The sequence below is a fragment of the Panthera pardus genome, unplaced genomic scaffold, assembly GCF_024362965.1.
Source record: "Panthera pardus isolate Hobbes unplaced genomic scaffold, ASM2436296v1 HiC_scaffold_1, whole genome shotgun sequence".
Lineage (NCBI taxonomy): Eukaryota > Metazoa > Chordata > Mammalia > Carnivora > Felidae > Panthera > Panthera pardus.
In genome coordinates, this window is record NW_026526654.1 from 79,635,467 (window position 1) to 79,657,490 (window position 22,024).

The 22,024-nt window shown below is 36.4% G+C and overlaps 1 protein-coding gene across 5 annotated transcripts in view; it reads right to left on the reverse strand.

The window, feature by feature from the left end:
• Window positions 1-21,016, reverse strand: part of BRCA2 (BRCA2 DNA repair associated) — a 60,291-nt gene extending 39,275 nt beyond the window's left edge. For 3 of the 5 annotated variants that reach the window (XR_008421292.1, XM_019447814.2, XM_053900448.1), the window contains exons 1-11: window positions 20,838-21,016; window positions 19,978-20,079; window positions 17,420-17,665; window positions 12,082-12,190; window positions 11,394-11,440; window positions 11,252-11,292; window positions 10,945-11,056; window positions 10,147-10,196; window positions 9,151-9,262; window positions 7,191-8,309; window positions 1,064-5,800 (exon numbers count right to left, since the gene is read on the reverse strand). Coding sequence is in view for 4 of the 5 variants with exons in the window: in XM_019447814.2 (XP_019303359.2) it covers window positions 1,064-5,800; window positions 7,191-8,309; window positions 9,151-9,262; window positions 10,147-10,196; window positions 10,945-11,056; window positions 11,252-11,292; window positions 11,394-11,440; window positions 12,082-12,190; window positions 17,420-17,665; window positions 19,978-20,044 (6,640 nt within the window). In the remaining variant the exon portion in view is untranslated. Of the gene's footprint in view, window positions 1-1,063; window positions 5,801-7,190; window positions 8,310-9,150; window positions 9,263-10,146; window positions 10,197-10,944; window positions 11,057-11,251; window positions 11,293-11,393; window positions 11,441-12,081; window positions 12,191-17,419; window positions 17,666-19,977; window positions 20,080-20,201; window positions 20,794-20,837 lie in introns of those variants that run through there. The other 2 variants (XM_019447816.2, XM_019447815.2) reach the window with 2 other exon arrangements.
• Window positions 21,017-22,024: the final 1,008 nt, after the last annotated feature.

Consider the following 22,024-nt stretch of genomic DNA (forward strand, 5'->3'; position numbering starts at 1 on the left):
AACGCACTTGAGAGTACACATGAACAAAATGGGTTCCTATGAATAAAGCCATTATTTTCCATAAAAGAACTGTGAGTCTCTTTAAGCATCTGCTCTTCAAAATTTTTACCAGAGCACAGCAACGGTTTAAGGTAAGTATCATCAACTTTCTACTTTCCCATAACATAAACTTGGTATGGAATGTGGCCTGGATAACAATTCAGAAACTCTGTATCCACAGGGTAACTGAAGGTGCCAAGTTGAAGACACTGGCTTCAGTGTTTTGCTCTATAGTAAGAAGAGACTGGGCAAGACCTGTGACAACTCAATTCAACTCAATTCTGTGAGTCCATAGTTTTTACAAAGGAGTTAGTTATTTAATATTAAGATCATCCACTTAAAAGCTGGAGTTAGTTTTGGCATTTACTTTGATGGTATTTGATCAACAGATTCAATGACTTAAGATTATTCTTTGTCATTTGACCTAGTTGAACTAAGTTGTTCCATACATATTTCAAAGAGAAGTTAGAATATAGTCCAAATGCCATTAAGACCAGTATGTTATCTGCCAAAAATGACTGACTTTAAAACACTTCCTAGATTAAAAAAAGGAGGCAAACCAGTACCTATAATTGAAACCAATTTTTTAACTTCACAGGAGCCAGAGTTGGAACGTCTGTGTTCTTCCTCTCTAATGGAAACAGTTAATAAGTTGTATTATGCAGGCTGTTAAATTTTCTAGGGAAAGAAACAGTAGCTTCTCAATTATAACTATATTAATAATCTCTAAAAATACATCGAAATAACCTCAAAACATGTTTCTTGGTACAGACTCAGAGATAGCAAAAGTGAAATCACATTCCGCTAAACCATCCACAAGGTCTATAAAAATATAGAGGGCACCTGGTGGGATGAGCACTGGGTGTTGTATGGAAACCAATTTGACAATAAATTCCACATTAAAAAAAAATAAAACATAATACAGCTTATAATTACCTGAATTGCTGTAAGTTAGCATACCAGGATTATTCAAGACTTAATTTTTAAGTGATTGGCAAGCTAACAGGAAAAAATGGACACTTACCAACTGAGACAAGTACACCTCTTCTTTTCCCTCTTCTTGAATTTAACACAAGCGTCTCCTCAGAGTGTTGGCACGTAGGAAGAAAGTGTCTGGTGTGACTTAGCAGTTCAGCATCTGTCAGCTCACCATCTTCCATAAAAGCTTTGGCAATCTCTACTGTTTCTGTTTCAAAATAGTTTTCTGGATCCTTGGAGTCAGTAGAATGAATTTCTGTATCTGTTTTCACAGGAAGATTAGGAAAAGCTTCAGTTTTCCCAATTTCCATTTTTATATTTTCAGGTAAAGCCTGTTCTTTTTCCCAAAGGTGAATGTTCTCAACAAGCGATGCTTTGTTTCCTTGTATCAACTGTTTGTCTTGCTTAAACTGAGAGTTACTTGATAATTTAAATTCTTTATTGTAGGCTTTTTCCAATTTGGAGTTTACAGAGCGTTCTGGGGTTCTGTTATCTACACAAGAGGGAGGAGGCATTTTTGATACATCTTGTCTAGATGTAGATGAACGCTGAGGACTGCATTCAGTTCTCATCACATCAAATTCTTCTAGTATTCCCTTAACTTTGCATAAGGCACTTTCAGAAACTGGAACTTGTTTCCCACTTGCTGTACTGAATCCAGAGAAAGCAGATGATAGTAAATTTTGGGGGGTATGTATCATAGTATTTTCTTCTCTTGTGAACTTGTCTGAGTGATCCTCATTATGTTTAAATGATACTTTGGAAAAGGGCTGCTTGGCACTGTCTTCTACCTTAGAAAACACCTGTCTTGCCTTTTGTAATGCAGCATCTGATACTTGTACACATTTTCCACTTGCAGTGCTAAAAATCCCACGAGCATTTGTATAAGAGACGGACTGGGGACGCTTCCCTGTACTAAGTTTACATATATCAGAAGTTTTCAAATTAATCTGACGAGGTGGTATTTCAGAACGTTTCTTGAATCCAGAAATACTTTGGTTAAGTTGTAGAGTTTGCTCACTTTGAGTCTCAGCAAAATCTTTATGTGAAGGCAAACTACATTCTGCACCATCCAGAGAATTAGGACAAATAGTATCTTCTGAATCATCCAGCGCCTTACGATAACCTGCCACAATTTTCCCTGGTTTACTCTTGGTGGTTTGCTTAATTGCCATACTGCAGTTTTCTGTAAATCCCTCTGTCACTTTTGTCTCGTGTGCAACTAAGACTCTTTCACTACTTGCTGTAGTGTATACAGGCACAGCATCATTTGAATCAGAATTCAATTTCTGAGTTGAATCAAAATTATTTGAATCAGAAACCGTCACTTTAATGGCTGTATTTTCATTTTTGCATGAGAAATTAGTCACAAGTTTCTGAACGCAAATATCTTCGTTTATGCTTTGTGGATCTGTGTCTGCTTCTCTTACAGTGAACATTATTTCAGAAACACTGGTGTTCTCTCTCTCTCTCACATTCCTCACCACTGGTTCAATACCAGAATTATCAACTTTATTTTTTGAAAGATAATCTGATATATTATACACTGTTTTTTCTGGTTGATCATCCAATTCTCCTTCTCTAAGCCATTTTTTTACTTCAAGTATTGAAGACTGACTCACAGAAATTTTTCTACCATGTCCTGTGTAAAATGATAAAGCTGAATTTTCAGTGGCTGAATAAGTGGATTGATTTGTACAAGTTGTAGGCTTTTTTGCTGTTTCTTTTCCTGTATTTTCATGTGCTTTAACTTTCAGAGAGGCACGATTTGGTATTTTAAGATTTTCGGTTTGTTTGTATAAATTATCACTTAAGAGCCTGGGTACCACCACGATCTCGTTAGAAACAAGGTTTTTCTCTAGAGGCTTCTGCATTTCTTCCTCCTTTGAAGCAGGTGTTATTTCAATTGTTTTGCATGCTAATCGCAGCCCACCTTTACACTCCTCTCTGCCCTTGGACATCTTTGTCCCTCTATGGCTAAAATTAGTCATCGCGCTTTTATCTTGCTCTTGCTCATCAAAAAGATTTTTCACTTTGTCCAAAGATTCCTTTGCAATTTCTATTTTTTTCCCACTAGCTGTATGAAAACCCAAAATGGTAGGTTCTTTGATCTTTTTGATTTCATATTCTGGTCTATGCTGGAGGGTCAGTGATTTATTTTCAGTACCAGTGAGGTCACTTTCTTTCATTTTGTCTTTTCTTTCAGTATTTTCCATTTTCTCATGACGTGACATGTCTACTTTGTTGATATCTATGCCAGAAAGTAATTCAGAATTTAAGGAATCTGCAAAGTTATTCAATTCTTCTTCTGTACATTTTTGATCAAGGAGATTTGTAACTTTATTTAATGACGCTCTAGAGACTCTTATATTTTTCCCACTTGCAGTCTGAAAGGATACGTCAAATATGTCAAAATCTTTTGTAATTCGCCCCATTGTATTAGCAGTTAAATGTTCTTTGTTTGATGTGTTAACGTGAAGTGTTTCTTCAGCTTTTACAACTTCCAAACAGGTTAAATCTGACAAACCTTCTTTAATTTGAGTGTTGCCCTCCTTTATAAACTGGCTGGATAATTTCAGATCTATGTCGTGCTGATCAATATACGGCAAGCCATTTTCTTCTTTATGAATATAAACTGTATCATTTTTACTTGAATCACTGCCATCAGATTCTCTGAAGTTGTACATATTTCCGCTGGCATCAGTATATTTGTTAGCTTTGTTTTCTATGTTCCTCTTGTAACCTTCAGTATCTTCAGCAACAAAAATGCCAGTAGTCATTTCAATATTATTTTGTAGTATTAGGCGGTATTTATTATTTTTCTCATTTAACTTTTTCTCATTGTTACAAGTTTCTTTCTTAAACATTGAAACAGAACCATTACATTTACTTGAAGAGAAACTTCTTATACCTACTTCTACAGAAGTTTCCTCGCTAATATTCTCAAGGTCACTGAACAGCTTCTTAGCTTTTTGCAGTGCTTCACTACAAACGTTCAGTTTTGTGCCACGGGCAGAGTAAAAGCCTCTAAACTCCACTTCATTTTTACCTGTTAAATGGCCAGAAGCACTTTTGTTACAGCTGGTTTTTGACAAGCAAGCAAACTTCTGCTTACCTCCAATTATACCTTCAAATTTCTTGCTGCTATCTCCCTGACTGATAGATAGGGCATTAATTGTGAGACGGAGATGACCATCTTTCTGTTCCTCAGGAGTGGTATTTGAGATAGTCAGGTGTTTTTCGGGCATCTCACGTGGATTTTTCTGTTTCATGTGGCTTGGTTTTCTAAACTGTGTAAACTCAAACTGACTTCCTGATTCTTCCAAAATGGTAGAAAGTTCTGTAATTTCTGCCTTTTGGCTAGGTGTTAAATTATGATTTGAATCAAAATCTCGCTTTAAAGATAAAGTTGGAGGAGTTGTGTGACGATTTTCACTATCAGAAACATATGCGCTACTCTGCACACACCCAGATACAGTATTAATTGACTGTGGATCAAGTATATGAGGTTTGCTCAGTTTCTCTTGACTTTCTAATGAAGTATTTACAATTTCAATACAAGCTAAGTTAGTAGGATAACGTTCTTCAATATCTTTGAAGAGCATTTTGCTTTTCTTAATGTTGTGTTCAGAGAGTTTTATCTCTTTATTAGAAGCTGTTCTGAAGCCATTTCCAAAATTGTGATTTAAAATTGGATCTGATAGTCTTGCCCAATTATCCATGTAATCATTATTTCCATTTGATTTCATATCTGAATCCAAGGTGATGTCTGATTTTGAATCTTGGTCTAAAGTCATTCTGAGTTGCTGCTTTATGCTATTTCTATCCTTTTCTGTAAGATCATCTATGTTTGATGAATCAAAACCTTTCGTAATTGACACTTTGGCTGCTTGTTTGTCATCCATATCTGTATACACTACCATGGTAGAGTTCTCGAGAACAGGTTCTTTTACACAACAGAGGTCTGAATCTTGAAGTTCCTGAATACTTCCTAAAACAGGAACATTCCTTTCCTTAGTTATTTTAAAGACAAAATTATCACCATCTGGGAAAAGTTCTTCAGAGTTTGGATTGATAGTTATTTTTGAAATTAAAGTAGTTTCTTTTTGGTCTTTTTGGATTATTGTGAGATGTGCATTTTGGTTGAATGGTACCTTCATAGAAGGTGATGTTTCTGTTACATATTTTTCAGTTGACAACAACTTAGCTTTTTTAGCATGTTCATTTAAAACATGTATTTCTTGATTATTTTCCATGGTTTTGGTTAATTCAAAACCAGCTTCATGACTCTTACATTTTAGTGTCTCTGACACTTCATATGATTCTCTTCCTCTGGAAAGCCCGACTGGGTTTGACAGAGGATCCCTGGGGTGAGGAGTTAACTGGCCGGTATTATCCGGGTCAGATGAAAAGCTTTTCAGAGTCTGAAAGTGAATACCACTATCTTCCACTTCTGAATATGGCACAGAAGGTTGGCTTACTGCAGGCAAGATCTCTTCTTTTCTATCTGCAACTCTTTGGCTTTTTGTATCATCTTCACAGTGTTTTTCCTGTAAGGATGACAGACAATCCGTTTCTGTGCTTATAAATGATTGCAGTTTTTCCTTCTTAATTTTTGCTTCTTTATAATCAAGATCCTGAGATATTATTTTATTATTAGGAGAACTGCTTCCATTATTGGAAACTTTTCTCAGAAGTGTCCCAAAAGAGTTGGTTAAGGACAAAATTGGTTCTTTGGAATCATTCTGCAAACAGGTTTTTTTGACAGAAGAATGCAATAAACCTAAAGACACAAAGTGACAAAACAAAATTAAACTACCATCAATCATGTTTACTAAATATATTCCACTAAGTAAAAAAGGTAGTATCTACGATAAGAATTACATGAAAAGCAAGAAGCGAATGTCAGGCTTAAAACAAAGAATTCTAAATAGTCTCTATTTGAAGTTATTATATTTTCAACTAAAGACAAATAGAACTTAGTATTCTTTTCTAACATGTATCAATTCAATTAAAATTAGTATGTAGTTCAAGAAAGCAGCCACCATAAGTAAAATTCAAATTAGTTTTATTGGAAAATAAAACTGGAAAAAAGTTTCATTGCTAAATGGGTGTGATAGGAGATAAAAAAAAACAAGGCAAAGGAAAAGAATTAGAAAAGTAATTACTTCCTTTAGTTAATTCAGTCTTTGATACTGAAAAAAAAAAAATCAGCTTTTAAAAATAGGCTCTACAGATGAAGGGCCTGAAAAATGACCAATTATAAAGGCAAATGAATTAAACTGCTGAGTTTTTTTTTTTTTTAAATCATCCCTCTGAATTCTGTATTAGGAAGTTAAAAATATTAGTCTCATTTAATCAATGACCACTACTATATATTAGCTGTTTCACTGATTTTAATTCTGACATATACAGTATCAAACATTCTTCTCTGGAAATTAACCCAAATCTCAAACAGTTCCTCTACATTCCAGTTTATTCTATCCACTAAAATCTTCTCAAAGGATGATAAAATTGCCTTTTTAACATACAATTCAGCTACTGATAAAGGAATCACTGCTCAAATAAAAACAGAGTCTCACTGTGCATACTCTGACACCGGATATTAATAACTCTAAGTAATCTCTAAATATTTAAGAAAACTAGGTAACAACAGTAACCACTTTCATTTTAGAAGTGACTTACATTAAACTTAGCTAGAAATTAGCTTTTTTCTATTTTTTTACATGATTTAGAGAATATCTATAGTAAATAGTACAACATATTTACAGAACTGTCAAATTTACATATAACAAAATTAAAGCAGGAATTAAGTAGTCAAGTTCTTGATGATTCTGAATCAAATGCTCTGTCTCAAGAGGCATGATTGTATACAGTATACTATGCCAACTGATCCAACCAGTCTGAATAAAATGATTTTGAACATTGGTAATCAAAGGCCTAAACAATAATGTATGTAGACATTGCCCGATACTGAATACAAGTACAGTGATTTAAAAAAACCAAAAAACTACAGAAGGAAAACCAAAAAAGAAACTACAGAAGGAAAGCAGGCAGTATATATTTTAAAAAAGATTAGAGAAAGACTCGCATATTCAAATAAGAGAACTTGTCAACAGCCACAAAACTATACATTTTCTCTCTCTCACTTTCTCACACACACACACTCGTACCTGAATCGGCATTTGTAAATGTCAGTGGTCCTTCCAAAACGTTTGCTTCAAATTGGGCTGAATAGTTCATCAGTCCCGATTGCTGGTCCTTCTGTATTTTTAGTCCTTGATAAGATGTTTCATCATTTACAACATAAATAAACTTTTTTGTTTTTTTTTTCAAAGTGGATATTAAACCTGAATTCTTCAAAGCTACAGAAGTATGTTTGATAGTGGCTGGCCAGCTTCCATTATCAAGTGAACTTGTACTTAAAGAATCCTCTTTCTGTGAGCAAACAGAATGTTTTTCTAATCCACTTTCAGAGGCTTCATGTTCTTCTTTAAAGTTTGGATCAGTTATATTGTTTGAGAACACTGAACTGAATGTCTCTTCAGGTGATTCTCTTATCCTGAATATAGACTTTCTGATACCCTGAAGTGGAGAAGCTATTAGAGAAGTTTCAAATACTGCTTGCTTTACCGCAAGAATGGAATCTTCATGAGATTCAAGACACTGCCCTTCATCTATCTTATTTACCACTATTTCCTCATTTAACATCTTCTCTGTACACTTGGGTACACCTGAAATCTGTGGTAAAGAATCTTCTAAAATAATAAAGTTGGTACATTCTTTCTCTGTGGTTATGAGGTCTTTTTCTGAATTATTTTGGTCACAAGAAGAAATACGCAGTAGAGGTAATTTCTCCATGTGGGTTCCATTTAGACCTGAGAGGTTTAGGTGACACGATTCAGAGGCTGAAGACAGTACAACTTCCTTGGAGATTTTATCACTTCCATTCCCAAAGGGCTTCTGATTTGTTACATTCGAATCTAATGGATCACTGGCATTTGCTTCCATTTCAGATACAAAAGAATGTTTATTTTCTTTCATTTGTTTTTTGGCTTCTTCACATTCGTTGGTTGTTTCATTGAAAATATTTTTCCTAGTCTTACTGGTTTTTATTTTTTGTAGGTTTCTTGTTTTACATTTAGGAACACATAATGGAAAACTATCTTCTTCAGAAACATCTGCAACTCTTTCACGTACTTCATCTTCTAAGACATTTGGTGTTAAGTTTCCAAAAGGGTCTTTGCAGCTATTTACTTTATCACATGAATTCCCTACCATTTTCCCCAATCCTGTTAAAATTTAAAACACAAGCATATTAATAACATTTTATAATATAGCCATATAATTTATACTATTCTTGCAACTGTTCTCAAAGAGATAGCATATACCATATAACATGTAATGTGGCATTTAAAGGGTTATCCGGAGTGCTAGCTCTTTTAGGGAGGGGAAGGGAAGGAGGGTGCCACCCTTCCCCCATTCTTCTGGTAAAGACTGATTCCAATGTCTCCAAAGCCTTCTATTCATACTCTAATCCTAATAACCCCCCCCTTTTTTTTTTTTTACCAGCTCTACACAATTAAAACTCATGCAATCTTAGTATATATTCTCAATTTAACATTCTAAGATTTATCAAACCAGATGTTCCAAATTAATTTTGTGGCCCTATAATAACTGAGAGTAAAATCTGATTTTACACACACACACACACACACACACACACACACACACACACACACACACAGAGTTATCCAATCCCACACATTTATACAGAAATATACACATACAAAGAAAAATGCAATATTCCAATGATCTGATTAGGTAACTTTGAGTACATGTGCAACCCAAATTACTAATTAGAAATAAGGCCTTCACATTTTGTTAATTTTTAGTCTTATTTTTATCTCTGTAAGTTTTGAGTTATAGGTTTTGTTTTGGTGTCACTATAGGATATTGAATGGTATTATCTTACCATGATTTAACATTTTCATTTAAATCACATTAGCTTCTACTCAGAGAAATTTCATTAATTAAGAAGGAAAAGCAGTGTATTTTCTTTTTAAGAAAGAAGTAATAATACTTTAATGCTGTCAGTTAAAAACAGTAGTTCAATTAAATAGAAGGACTTACCTTGACTTTTAGCTTCTCTTTGACTTTTGTTTTCACTGTCTGGCCCAGAAGGGATAAACCTATCATTTTTCTTCAGACTTTCATCATGGTTACAGAAATAGCTTTTAAAGATCTGCAAAAGTTGTATTTTAAAGTCACTAGTATAAAAATTCTCACTATGCACATATTCAACTTAGAGACACCATTACTTCATAGGAAGTCAAGAAAATCACATATAGAGTATATATATGCAATGGAGTATTACTTGGCAATAAGAATAAAATCTTGCCATTTGCAATGACGTGGATGGAACTAGAGGGTATTATGCTAAGCGAAATTAGTCAGTTGGAGAAAGACAAATATCATATGACTTGCACTCATATGAGGGTTTTAATACACAGAACAGATGAACATACGGGAAGGGAAGCAAAAATAATACAAAAACTGGGAGGGGGACAAAACATAAGAGACTTAAATATAGAGAACCAACAGAGGATTGCTGGAGGGGTTGTAGGAGGGGGAAGGGCTCAATGGGTAAGGGGCATTAAGGAATCTACTCCTGGATCATTGTTGTACCATATGCTAACTTGGATGTACATTAAAAAACAAATAAATTAAAAAAAAAAAAGAAAATCACATAGGATCAGGCTTAAAGACTTTATCAAAGACTTAGATAAATCATAAATTAAGGAATGAAAAAGTGCAAGATAATATTTCAAGGCTTTCTAAAATTATTTTTTTTAATTTTTTTTAACGTTTATTTATTTTTGAGACAGAGAGAGACAGAGCATCAACGGGGGAGGGTCAGAGAGAGAGAGGGAGACACAGAATCTGAAACAGGCTCTAGGCTCTGAGCTGTCAGCACAGATCCCGACGCGGGGCTCGAACTCATGAACCGCGAGATCACGACCTGAGCCAAAGTTGGACACTTAACCGACTGAGCCACCCAGGCGCCCCGTGGCATTCTAAAATTATAAGCAACTGCAACAGCATCCTCAATTTGTCATATTTACTTACAGCAGTAGTGTCATTAGGAAATCCAGCTGCAGATGCTTCCTCATCTCTGACTGTAAAAAAAAAATTCAATTTATCTATACTGTATTATATACCAGACACTAAGGTTAATGTGAAAACTGCAGTATTTTCTGGTCATACATCAAAAGACACATACACTACTGAAATAAATGATGCATTTGAAACAAAACGAATTGACTCAAGTATGGTAATTAGAAAGGTCAATCAACCTAGTGAATAAGCTACATTCAATTCCTTAGTACCACTCATAAGGTGCTAAGAAACTGGTTTGATGACCCCGACTTTAAGGTAATACTATCCATAAAGACTAAGAAAATCAGATGGAGCTATGGGGTCATGACTTAAGGATAAAGCTTATAGACTTTAGCATTTATTTAGATAATAATACACTCTAAAAGCATATTATATGTCAAATACTTCTTACTTTTCAACATGCTTTTACCTCTATTATTTCATCTGAGCAACAAAAAAAGTTAAATCCTAGCCAAAGAGAGAATCAAAATGGAATGTACTTTTGCTAGAATAATAAAAAAAAAATCCTGGTTTGCATATAGATGGACTCCTACAGAATACTACTCCTAGAACACCATGTAATGTACCTGTAGTCCCAATATAAATAGAATAAAATTATTCTCAACTACTAACACACTTCTCAAAGATAGTATAATCTAATTACTATCCAATTATCTTTTCCTATTTTCTTTTTGTCAGAAGCATTTAGAGATGACACTCTATCAACATTATCTACCATCTGACATGATACGCATTTGCTAGTATTACCTATGAGTACAGTAGAACTAAGGGTTGGTGGTGTGGCTAAAGAACTTGACCAAGACATATCAGGATCCACCTCAGCTCCTAGACTTTCAGAAATACGTTTTGGTGTCTGACCCTGCAAATAAGAAAACAGTTTATTTATTTCACATAAATGCACTAATGATTAAGAGTATTTTTTTCACTTATCACTCCCTGAATGCCTACATGAGACCATAGGTACGTATTTGTAAATCTCAGGGCACAGGCAGGAGGACACTGTTGTCAACCTCTCACTTCTCCACAAGAAAAATAAACTAGGCGGGATATTTACCTTCATAAGCTTCGGTGTATGAAACAAGCTTCCACATACCACTGGGGATAAAACAAGGGGAAAATTACTACATTTTTTTTTTTTATTAAAATTTAAGAGTATTTTAGAGCTAAAAAAAAACCAACCTCATTTTTAATCATACCTGACTTTTCTCTTTGTGGTGTTACATGTGTACTTCGTAGAAGAGGACTAAAATGGAAAAAAAAACCAAACAAACCAAAAACCATTATTCAAAGATAACAGAAATGGCAAGAAGAAACAAAATATTAATCTTATTGAAAAAAAAGACTCAGTCATATCAATTATTAGAATTACACTACTTTGTAATATTTTGTAACTTTTTAAAAAGTAAACATCTCATGAAAAATTAAGTAACCACTAAATTATGTTTAAAATGTCCACAAAAAGTAATGTATAAAGCACTCACAAATTTCAACTGCTAAGAACTGTACATCTTGACTTAAAAATTATGCAATTATGTAAAGTGAATCTATAAAATCATATTCTCTCAAAGCACACAAATTATTTTAAGCTGCTATATCAAGGGTATTGCTTTTCATCAATATTTTTATAACTTAAAAATGTCACAGAATATAGATAAAAAACCAGTGAATTCAACATAGTAAGAAAAACAAAGTAAATGTTTCTAATGTAAAAATTATTGAATTAAAAAACTCAACCTAAAAGGAGATTATTTAAAAGTAGAATATCCTCTTTCAGGCTTTTAGCCAAAATATTAGCATGAAAATTAGGTGCATTTCTAGAAAACAAACAGCATATGTAGGAAAATGTTTCATTTAAATATTTTAATAGAACAAGCTTTACCATACCTTTCACTAAGACAAGAATTTAGAGGTGGGCTGGTAACATCATTTGTTTGATCCATTTTAGACTTCATTGTGCAACAACTTTTATGTTTACTATTGGTAATATCCTTTCCTGAAACAGTACAATAATTCAGTGAGTATGTATATGCTATGGATTGTGAATTTTCATTCTCTGGAAGTATTTAAAAACAAAAAAATCTTATCTATCCTGGGAAGGAGAATGTATGGGGAGTTCAGTTGAATTGGTTTCTCAGTTTGTTGATTCCTTCCAAAAGGGGAGGTCTCAAAGGATGTGTGCCCCCATTCAATAAGTATATAATATATGTAAGACACTTTGGGACACTTCAAGGAGTTCATAATATAGTAGGAGAAATTTTTTGAAATTCCACACAAGTGGAACACAGAATAGAATGTTTTATGCCTTATTATTAAGTCACACGCACTAGGGTATTATGAAGGATAAGAGTAAAGAAAAAGACATTTACTAAAAACCTATCGATGTACCAAATTTGATCATATTAGTCTTCTGCCGAAAACTTTCAAGATCTTGTTCTCAAGAGCAAGCTCAAATTCCAAAACAAAACTCCCTAGTAACAAGGACTTTCATCATCTGCCTTAATTTCTATGACATTCTTTCACTCTACTTTTCAGCCATACCCAACCACCTGCATATCCTGCAAGAATGCTCTCCGTCACTTCAGGCCTTTGTACAAACTGTTTTTCTCTTTTTATTTCTCTTGACTGAACATCCTCTTTCAGGCTTCCATTTTGAAACTACCTCCTCTGGAAAAATTTAGTGGTCCCTAACATGAAATTAAGTGATAGCTGCTGCTGTATGTTCCTCGTAGAGTTTATCATACAGCATTCTTGCTTCCCCTCCTAGAAATGTGAGCTCTTTGACGTAGGGATCTTACTTATCACTGTCTCCTTAGCAACTATAATCAATGCTTAATGTTACAGTCACTCCACAATTCCTGGCTGGATGAATTAGCAATGATTAGAAAAAACTACCACTGTTGACGAATACATCTATTTTCTCCGCAATAAGGCTCAGTCAGGGTTTCTAAAGCTGTATCTGGCTCTATCAAATCCAATTTACGGTGTGGAAATATTCCCATTTTCTGTATCACAAATACGGTACTTGAGGCATTTATTATTACTCTTAAAAACTGCTTTCAAAAATAGTTGCTTTAACTGATCCTATAATCTCCAACTTAGAAAAGTTTGGGGAAAAATAAGTTGCATTAGTGTTAATAAAATAAGGCAAAGACTAAACAAAACTATTTGCAGTAGCACATGCAAAACACTGTTATATTACTCATTTCTTAAGTAACAGGAAATGGATATAATCACTACTAAGCCAAATACACGTGTGAGGTAAACCCCACTTCAATGAAATATCCAAGTTTCTCTAATGAGACTTTTAGTTGACACTAAAAAGTAGCTAAACCTATTTTTAAAATTTCACTTTTCCCAGTTCACTTTAACAAAGATCTTAATCAGGAAACGACTACTACACACTTAGAATGGCTAAAGCCCAAAACAAAAACAATACCAAATGCTGATGGGGACGTAGAACAAGAAAAACTCTTACTCACTGCTGATGGAAATGCAAAATGGTGCGGCCACTTTGGGATTCAGTTTGAAGTTTCTTATGTAACTAAACATACGCCTACCATATGATCCAGCAATCATGCCCCTTGGTATTTTCCCAAATGAGTTGAAAACTTAGGTCCACACAAAAATCCGCACATGATAGAGTAGCTTTGTTCATAACTGCCAAAACTTGGAAGCAACCAAGATGTTCTTCAATAGGTGAACGGATAAACAAACTGGTACATCCATATAATACAGCATTATTCAGTGATAAAAAGAAATGAGCTATCAAACCATGAAAAGATGCAGAGGAACCTTATGTTGCTAAGTAAAAGAAGCCAGTTTGAAAGGTTACATACTGTATGATTTCCACTATATGACATTCTGAAAAAAAGGCTGTAGACTGTAAAAAGATCAGTGGTTGCCAGGGGCTTGGGGTGGAGGTGAGTGAACAGGTGGAGGGCAAACACAAGGGGCTTTTAGGGCAGTGAAACGATCTTGTAGGATACTGTAATGATGGATACATGACATTATACATTTGTCAAAAACCAGAGACCTGTACCAATAATGAACCCTAATGTAAACAAATGACTTCAGTTGATAATAAAGTATCAATATTGGCTTAGCAATGAACACCCAAATGTAAAAAATAAAAAGTAAAAAAATGAAGCAGGTAAAAATAAGTCATATCCAAAAAACATCTGCCAAGTAATCTGAGAATCTCATAAAAAGGCTGAATAATGGTGAGATAGACTCATACGATTTTACTCAAAAGGACTGCTGAGAAGCAGAAATAGTACATTTCCTCATGAAACTTTAGGGATAATTCTCTTTTGAAAACAATAGATGTCAGAATGAAACAAGTAGGTTAAAAAACAGCTTAAGTCTTACATTTTAGTAGTGAATTTAAACTAAACAAAAACAAAAGGAATCAGGAAACTATAGTCAGAATTATTTATGCACTATAACCTTAAAAATTTTGATTCATCTGCACTGAGAGTGGCCTTATTAATTCATTCCTGTCCCTCCCTAATTATAGATAGACCAATTCCAACTCTTTCAAGATTCAGTAGAATTAGCATAAACTGGTTTACAGAGCTTTCCCTGAGCCCATTAAAATAGATGGCTGCTCCCTTTACTATGCCCACAACATAGCACTTTTGCAGGTGATCCTATTATAGCATATACCACACTGTATATTTATTTACATACTTTGTCTTACACAAGACTGAGTTCCTAGAAGTCAAAAGCATCTTATTCACGTTTGTATCCTTAATGTCTAACAAATTGCCATGCACAAAGTATGGAATATTGGTTGACTGATCTCCTTTTCTGTGTTCTGCATTTCATCTGCTAAATATGCCTTAAGGCTCTATCCTAAGCCTCATCATAATCAATTTCCTCAACACATGTGATGACTTTATCACTTTGTTGATTCCTATAACTTTCTTTCCTATCTGTATGCTCTCTTAAGTTTTAATCTTGTATTCCCCAAATCCTTCAGGACATCACCTTTACACCTCACCACTGTCTCAAATTGCAGTCCAAAACTCAACCTACTTTTTTTCATCCTTTCAAGCCTTTTCCATCTTAAACCTGTTTTTCCTCCAGTGCTTAAAACGTCTACGAATGTCACCATTATATTCTTAGTTATGCTCTAAACCTGTGATTTGATCCTTTCTTTGAAATCCCTAGATCTAGGGTATTGTGGGGTCTTACAGTTTCTATCTTCCATATCCGCTTTCACTACCACTACTCTAATTCAGGTGGTTGGCCCACTACAACCTGGACCATTATGTGTCCTAACTGGTCTCCCTGCCTCCAGTCTTCCATTTCCATGAGAATCACCCGATTAGTTTAAAAGGTACACTTATGGGCTCTATTTCTAGTGATTCTAATTTGGTAGATTCAGATTAGGGCCTGAAATCTTCCCTTTCATTCAGGACTTCAGGAGATTCTCACAATATAGGCATCTCATTTTGAAAAACAAATCTCCGAAGATTGGGTCCAGTTATTAGGCTTTCCAAAGCAAAATAAATACTCATTTATTCTGTAAATATTTACTGAATACTCACTTTGTATGCCGCTAGGTATCCAGTAACATACAAGAAAATCTTTGTCCATTACCTATGTCCTCTTTGTATGTACATTTTCTGGTACCATGAATTTCCTCTTTCATAGTATTTATTCCACTGTAATTGCTTATTTTAAGTCTCCTCCAGTAGAAGCTAACAGTGTGACAAGGAAAACTTCCCAGAAGCACATACATAAATCAAGACCTGAAAGATGAGCTTGTTAGATAAAAAGGTAGGAAGAACTAACTAATTTCTGGACAGAGGTAACAATCTATAAAGAGCCATGGAGCAAAGTAGTTTCAAAAAGAAATTCAGTGTGAACAAATGGTAAATTACATGGGTGGGAAAGGAATTATGGCAGCATGAGGCACGAGTTAATGAGACCAGATTAAAAAAGAACCTTGTAAATCATGTTAAGGAGTTAAGATTTTATCGTGAAGGCAAAGGGAGGTAGTCAAAGATTTGAAGCAGGAAGTAGCATGATCAAATTTACATGTGATTTTTCCGGACAACCTATCAAATAAACTCAATTGTTTTAGTCTGGCATTAAATATCTGGCTCTAGGTGCTCTTTCTAGCCTCAGGTTGTTTATTGGCCCGTTTTAGACATGCAACACTCCAAACAACCTGGGGCGCAGGGGTGGCTCAGTCCGTTGAGCGACCGACTTTGGCTCAGGTCATGATCTCACAGCTTGTGAGTTCGAGCCCCGCGTCAGGCTCTGTGCTGACAGCTCAGAGCCCGGAGCCTGCTTTGGATTCTGTGTCTCGCTCTCTCTCTCTGCCCCTCCCCCACTCGTGCTCTGTCTCTCTCTGTGTCAGAACTGAACATTAAAAAAAACAAAACAAAACACACAACCTGAATTACTTGACATTCTCTTAACAAACTACATCATCATCTTCCTCACGTTTTTCCTCTGCCTAGTACATTCATTATTACCCTGCCATCTTCAAATTTCTGGATCTCACCTATCCTTCAAGGTTTAATTCAAATAAATCACTCCCCAATTCCCCCCCAAACTTATTTATGCTCTTTCTTCTCAACTCTCACTGTACTTTTTGTACTTTGCTTTTGACACGTGCCACATTCAATCTTAGACTGCTCTTTATCTGTCTACTGTTAATTCCCCTTACTTGACAGTAATACTCCAGAGAAAGGAGAATATTTCATTTAAATAGGTAATAAACATTTGAATGGCTGAACATATAATCTTATTACATGATTGATTGGAATACCTGGCATGTATGCCAGGGAAACTGTTACCAAATCAAAAGACATTTATAGAAAATTGATAAAAATACCCTTCTCTGTCCTCTGTGATAACCTGCAGAAATAGAGTTTATTTAATTAACATCAAAACAAATCCCACTTGGTTTGTTTTTTTTTTTTTTTTTTGGGCAGAAGAAAGATATAATTTAACAAACTAGGCAGGATATATTAAGTCAAAGGAGGGAAGAAAAGGAACACTAATTAAGTACCTGCATTCTTTTATTTAATCCAAACTTACAGGCATTATTTTCATCATCTCCATTTTTCAAGTGGGGAAAGTGAAGCCGGAGAGATTGATCTGACCAGTATGATACAATTACCAATAGAGCTGGGAGTTTTAACATAGGTTTGTCTCAATTCCTGGTTCATGTTTTTCCCCTAGTCTACTGGACCACATTACTTACCCGAGTCTATTCTGTATTTACCTAATTCTTTTAAAGGAGACTGTTGGTATATTGGCGGAATTAGACCTTGCTCTTTGAATATTATTGGAGTTGAAGCCAACTGATGACAAGGTTTCCTTTGTGGGGTTTTAAACAGGTTTGGTTCATAACTGATTTTATATCCAGATTCTTCTGTGGGTTCAGAATTATAAGGTGGAGCTTCTAAACAAAGTTCTTCAAACCAGTTAAGGCTTATTGGCCCTAAATCTGTAAGAAAAATAAAAATTCCATCTTGGTTTAAATCAGTGACAGGTAAGTTCATGAACCAGTAAAGATCATAACAAAGAAAAGGATGCTTGAGATTTTGACTGTAGATTATTTTTGTTAATGCATATTAATTAAACAAGAGCAGTAATCTGTTCTCCCTCCAATCTGTAGCACGGTCTAACAAGAGTTTACAAACGTTACAAGGTGATTGCTCCTAGCTATATTAGTTAGCTTTTCTAAAGTTTTCTTTCTCTTATATTCAGGATTCAGAAACAAGTCATTCATAGCAAGAATGCATTCCACAGATACAATTTAATTACAAAGACTACATAAAGGGATGTGACAAATCTGTAAGTACAGGAACATGTAGACTCACAAATCAAATGGAATAAAAAGACTCCCTCCTGTTAAAGAGAAATGACAAAATTTCTACTATGATCTATCTACCCTTAAAGTAGTGATTCTCAATGTGTGGTCTCTGGACTACTGGTGGTGGGGGTGAGGGTGGGGGGGTAGGTCCCCAAGACAAATTCAAGAGCTCCATTAGGTTAAAACTATTTTCATAATAATACGAAGGTATCATTTCTTTTTTTCACAATGGTGACATTTGCACCCTTGGTGTGTAAAACTGATGACATCTTTGCATGAGTCAAGGCAGTGGCAATAAACGGGGCTAGTAATTGTATTCATCATCACGCACTTGTCAAAAACAAAACCAAAAAACCAGTCCAACTTAAAATATCATTAATGAAGCAGTAAAAATTATTTTATAAAGCCCAACCCTTGAGCACATCTTTTTAATATTCTCTGTGACAAAATGGAAAGTATGCATCAAGCATTTCTGCAGATTAAGTATGACAGTTGTCTAGAAAAGCACAAGTGGTGAGTTATGAGCTGAATTAGCACTTTTTCATGGAAAGTCATTTTTAGTAGAAAGAACAGCACATAAGTCATTTTGAGTTGAGTGATTTGGTGAACATTTTCTCAAAAATGAAGTGAGCCTATCACTGCAGAAAAAAGTTTGTTGCCAGTGAGAAAATGACAGCTTTTAAATGGGAATTCGAATTTTGTTAAAGTTTATTAAGCTTCTGTAAACTTATCTTCTTAATCTTAGGAGATTTTTCTCATGAGATTAGTGAATTAACACATGTGATTTTTAACGCTTAATACAATGTGTCAATATATGGAATATTTGTAATCCACAACACTGACATCTTACAATGTATCAATACCCAATGTTACAACATGGATAAAAGATTTATTCAAAGTGCAAAAAAGACTAATAGAATTAAATGTAACAAGAGTATAAAAAGCTGACGATATGGTTTCCAATTCCATATTGCAACTCTTAAACTACCACTTGTCAATTTTTTGTGTATTATCAAAGAAAAATACCCACAATTAACTGAAGACTATTAAAATACTCCTTTTTCTCAACTACACTGGTGTGTGAGGCTGGCTTTTCTTTATATACTTGTACCAAAACAACATACTGCAACAGATTAAATGTAGAAGCAGGTATGAGAATCCAGCTATCTTCTTTTAAGCCAGATATTAAAGTGCAAAATTGTAGGGGCACCCGGATGGCTCAGTCATTTAAGCATCAGACTTCTCAGGTCATGATCTCAAGGCTTGTGGTTTGAGCCCCGCCATAGGACTCCATAGGACAGTGTGGAGCCTGCTTTGGATTCTGTCTCCTTCTCTCTCTGCCCCTCTCTCTCTGCCCCTCGCCTGCTTGCGTCTGGGCTCTCTCTCAAATATAAATAAACATTAAAAAAAATTGGAAAACAGAGCCACCCTTCTTTTTTTTTGGGGGGGGGGAATACAGTTATTTTTCAAAAAAATGTTATTTATGTTAATATGCAATGGGTTTATCTTTAAGTGAATTAATAAACATTTTTTTTCAAATTCTTAGCTTTAATTTCTATATGGTAGTCTGTATAAACAAAAGCTCTCTGAGGTCCTCAATCATTTTTAAGAGTTTAAGGAGTATTGAGACTAAAAAGTTTGACAACTCCTCCTGTCAAGTAACATTACCAACGCTTCTGATTTGCTAGAAGGTCTGTGCTTTAAAAGCAATTCTTCCTACTACTAATTTTAAGAGGCTGGTCTTTTGTTTATCCCCAGGGTTCTACACTTATCATTTGGCTAACCCTAAATGACCATTTTCTCAACTGGATGGATGACTCCAGAAGGAACAGTTTACAGTGTAAACAAAACCGTCAAGTATTGGATTCTTTTCAGCAAGCATGCATATTTACATATTTTTCTGAAAACATTTTCTCAAGGCAAATGATCAACTTTGTCAATACCTGCTTTATTGCACCGCGTCCTAAAAATTTCAAAAAAAGTTGGTCTCTCTTTGCACCCAATAGGCATTTTTATCTACAATATTACTCCGATGCTTGGTAACTCTGCAAAAACAAACAAACAAAAACACACCAAATACACTTCACAGGGATGCAGTCCTTGTTAACTGACTCTAAGGTACAATCAGAAGCAGGTAAACTTGCCTAAAGTTACACTGTTTCTTTACCTCGGTCCTATCTTTTGGGACGGTAGCTGAACTCACTGCGAGGATGGGAGCGTTCCGTGTTTGTGCTGTCCAACGGAGTCGCCACTAGCCACATGAAGCATTTGAAACGGGGGGAAGCGCGACTCAAGAACAGCATTTTAAATGTTTACTTTCAATTAAGTTAACTAGTCACGTGCGGCTAGGGGATGCTGTCAGTGAGGGGTCCTATGAGAGGTAACTATCTTTGGACAATTTCAAATCAGTAAATCTTCGTAATACAGCAAATGCCGGAGGGTTTAAGCAAGACAGATACAGCGTACCAGGAGCTGTAAAACATTTTCCGGAATTACGATATTCCGTTAAAGTTAACTTCATCGTCTTTCCAATTAAGGAAACTTCAGACTGGGACATCTGGGGCAGCTAAGGGGCAAATGCTGGGCGGGTGGCGGGGCCCGAAGCTGGGAAGTGGAGTCCCAAGGAAGCGCCAGGGCTCGAGTCCGCTCAGCGGAGGAGCCGAACCCCCGGCCCTTCTCCCAGTCGGTGCGAGGTTGGCACCGACCGTAGAGGGCGGGAGGCCGCGGCTCCCACCCCGGGAACGAGAGGCGTTTCCCCGCCGCCTCACACCGGCCCGTCCGTCTCCACCCAGCCAACACTAACCGCCTCCGCTGGAGGAGCTCTTTTTGGCCGGAGAAGGCTGACAAAAACCGCGCCGGCACCTCGACCAGAAATCTGAGCCGCAGGCTCGTTTGCGCGGCGACCCACGGTTCCGACAACAACCAAGGCGCGGAGTCCCAGCAGCTCCGCCTCCGCCGACCCTGTTTCAGACGCTCGCGCCAAAAGCCTGCTCCCTGCGCACGTCACGCGTTGACGCCATGACGCGCACGCAACGTGCGCGCCACCCGGAAGTCAGGCTCTGCAGCGTCCGTGTGGCGAAAGCCAGGCGCTTTTACGGCTGCTGAGCGTCCGGTCTGGAACCGCGTAAAGACGGAGCTGGGGTGCTTCTTGTCTTCTCCCTGAGCCTTCGGAGTACCAGGCCGCGCTGCTGGGGGGGCGACCGCGCACAAAGTGTACTTCGCCACTCCTCATTCCCTCTGCCCCACCTCACGTTTGGGTGACCGCTAGGGTACACGGCCTGGGGTCTTTGAAAGACCTTTGTTCTCCCCTAAGAACGGCGTCCCCTAAAGTGGCCCACCTTGGGAACCCCCAGAGTGGGCCGTGGTTGTGGCTAACTGCCCTCCCGTTTGCGTGCTCTGCATAGAGTGGGAAGGGCTGAGATTTGAAGCCAGAGGACTTTAGTTCTAGTCTCCATGTTGCTCTTATACGTGGCAGGTTTCCAAGACCTCTAAGCCTTGAAAAATTGTGAAATGACCGTAGCTCTCCTGCAGGTGTTCCCCCCTGCAGGCTTCCGTAGTATTATTTATATTCTTACAGCGGCCAGTCACCCTGTTTTGTGCCTTTCTTTTCTCTAAGTCGCCTTGGAAGACTGGAATCTGTCCCCATCGTTCACAGGGTCTGTGACCTGGGTAGCAGGAAGCTTAATTACGGCTGGCTGGTATAACCTAAATTTTCTGGTGTGAGAGCTGCTTATAGACCTTGGTGCTGTCACAAAGCTCTTGAGCAGTAAACAATGAAACAACCTTAGATTAGACAAAGGGTGGGCTCTTCTTGGTTACATAAGTGTCGTTTTACTTTGATCCTTTTCTTTTGTTCTAGCAGGAAGCCTTACCAGTACAGATAGCAAAGTTTATGATCATCTAGGTCTAAATAGCAAAGGAACACACAGCTCTGATCCTTACCCAGTTAGAGTTACCACTTAACACTCATGAGTTACTCTGCTTTGTGCT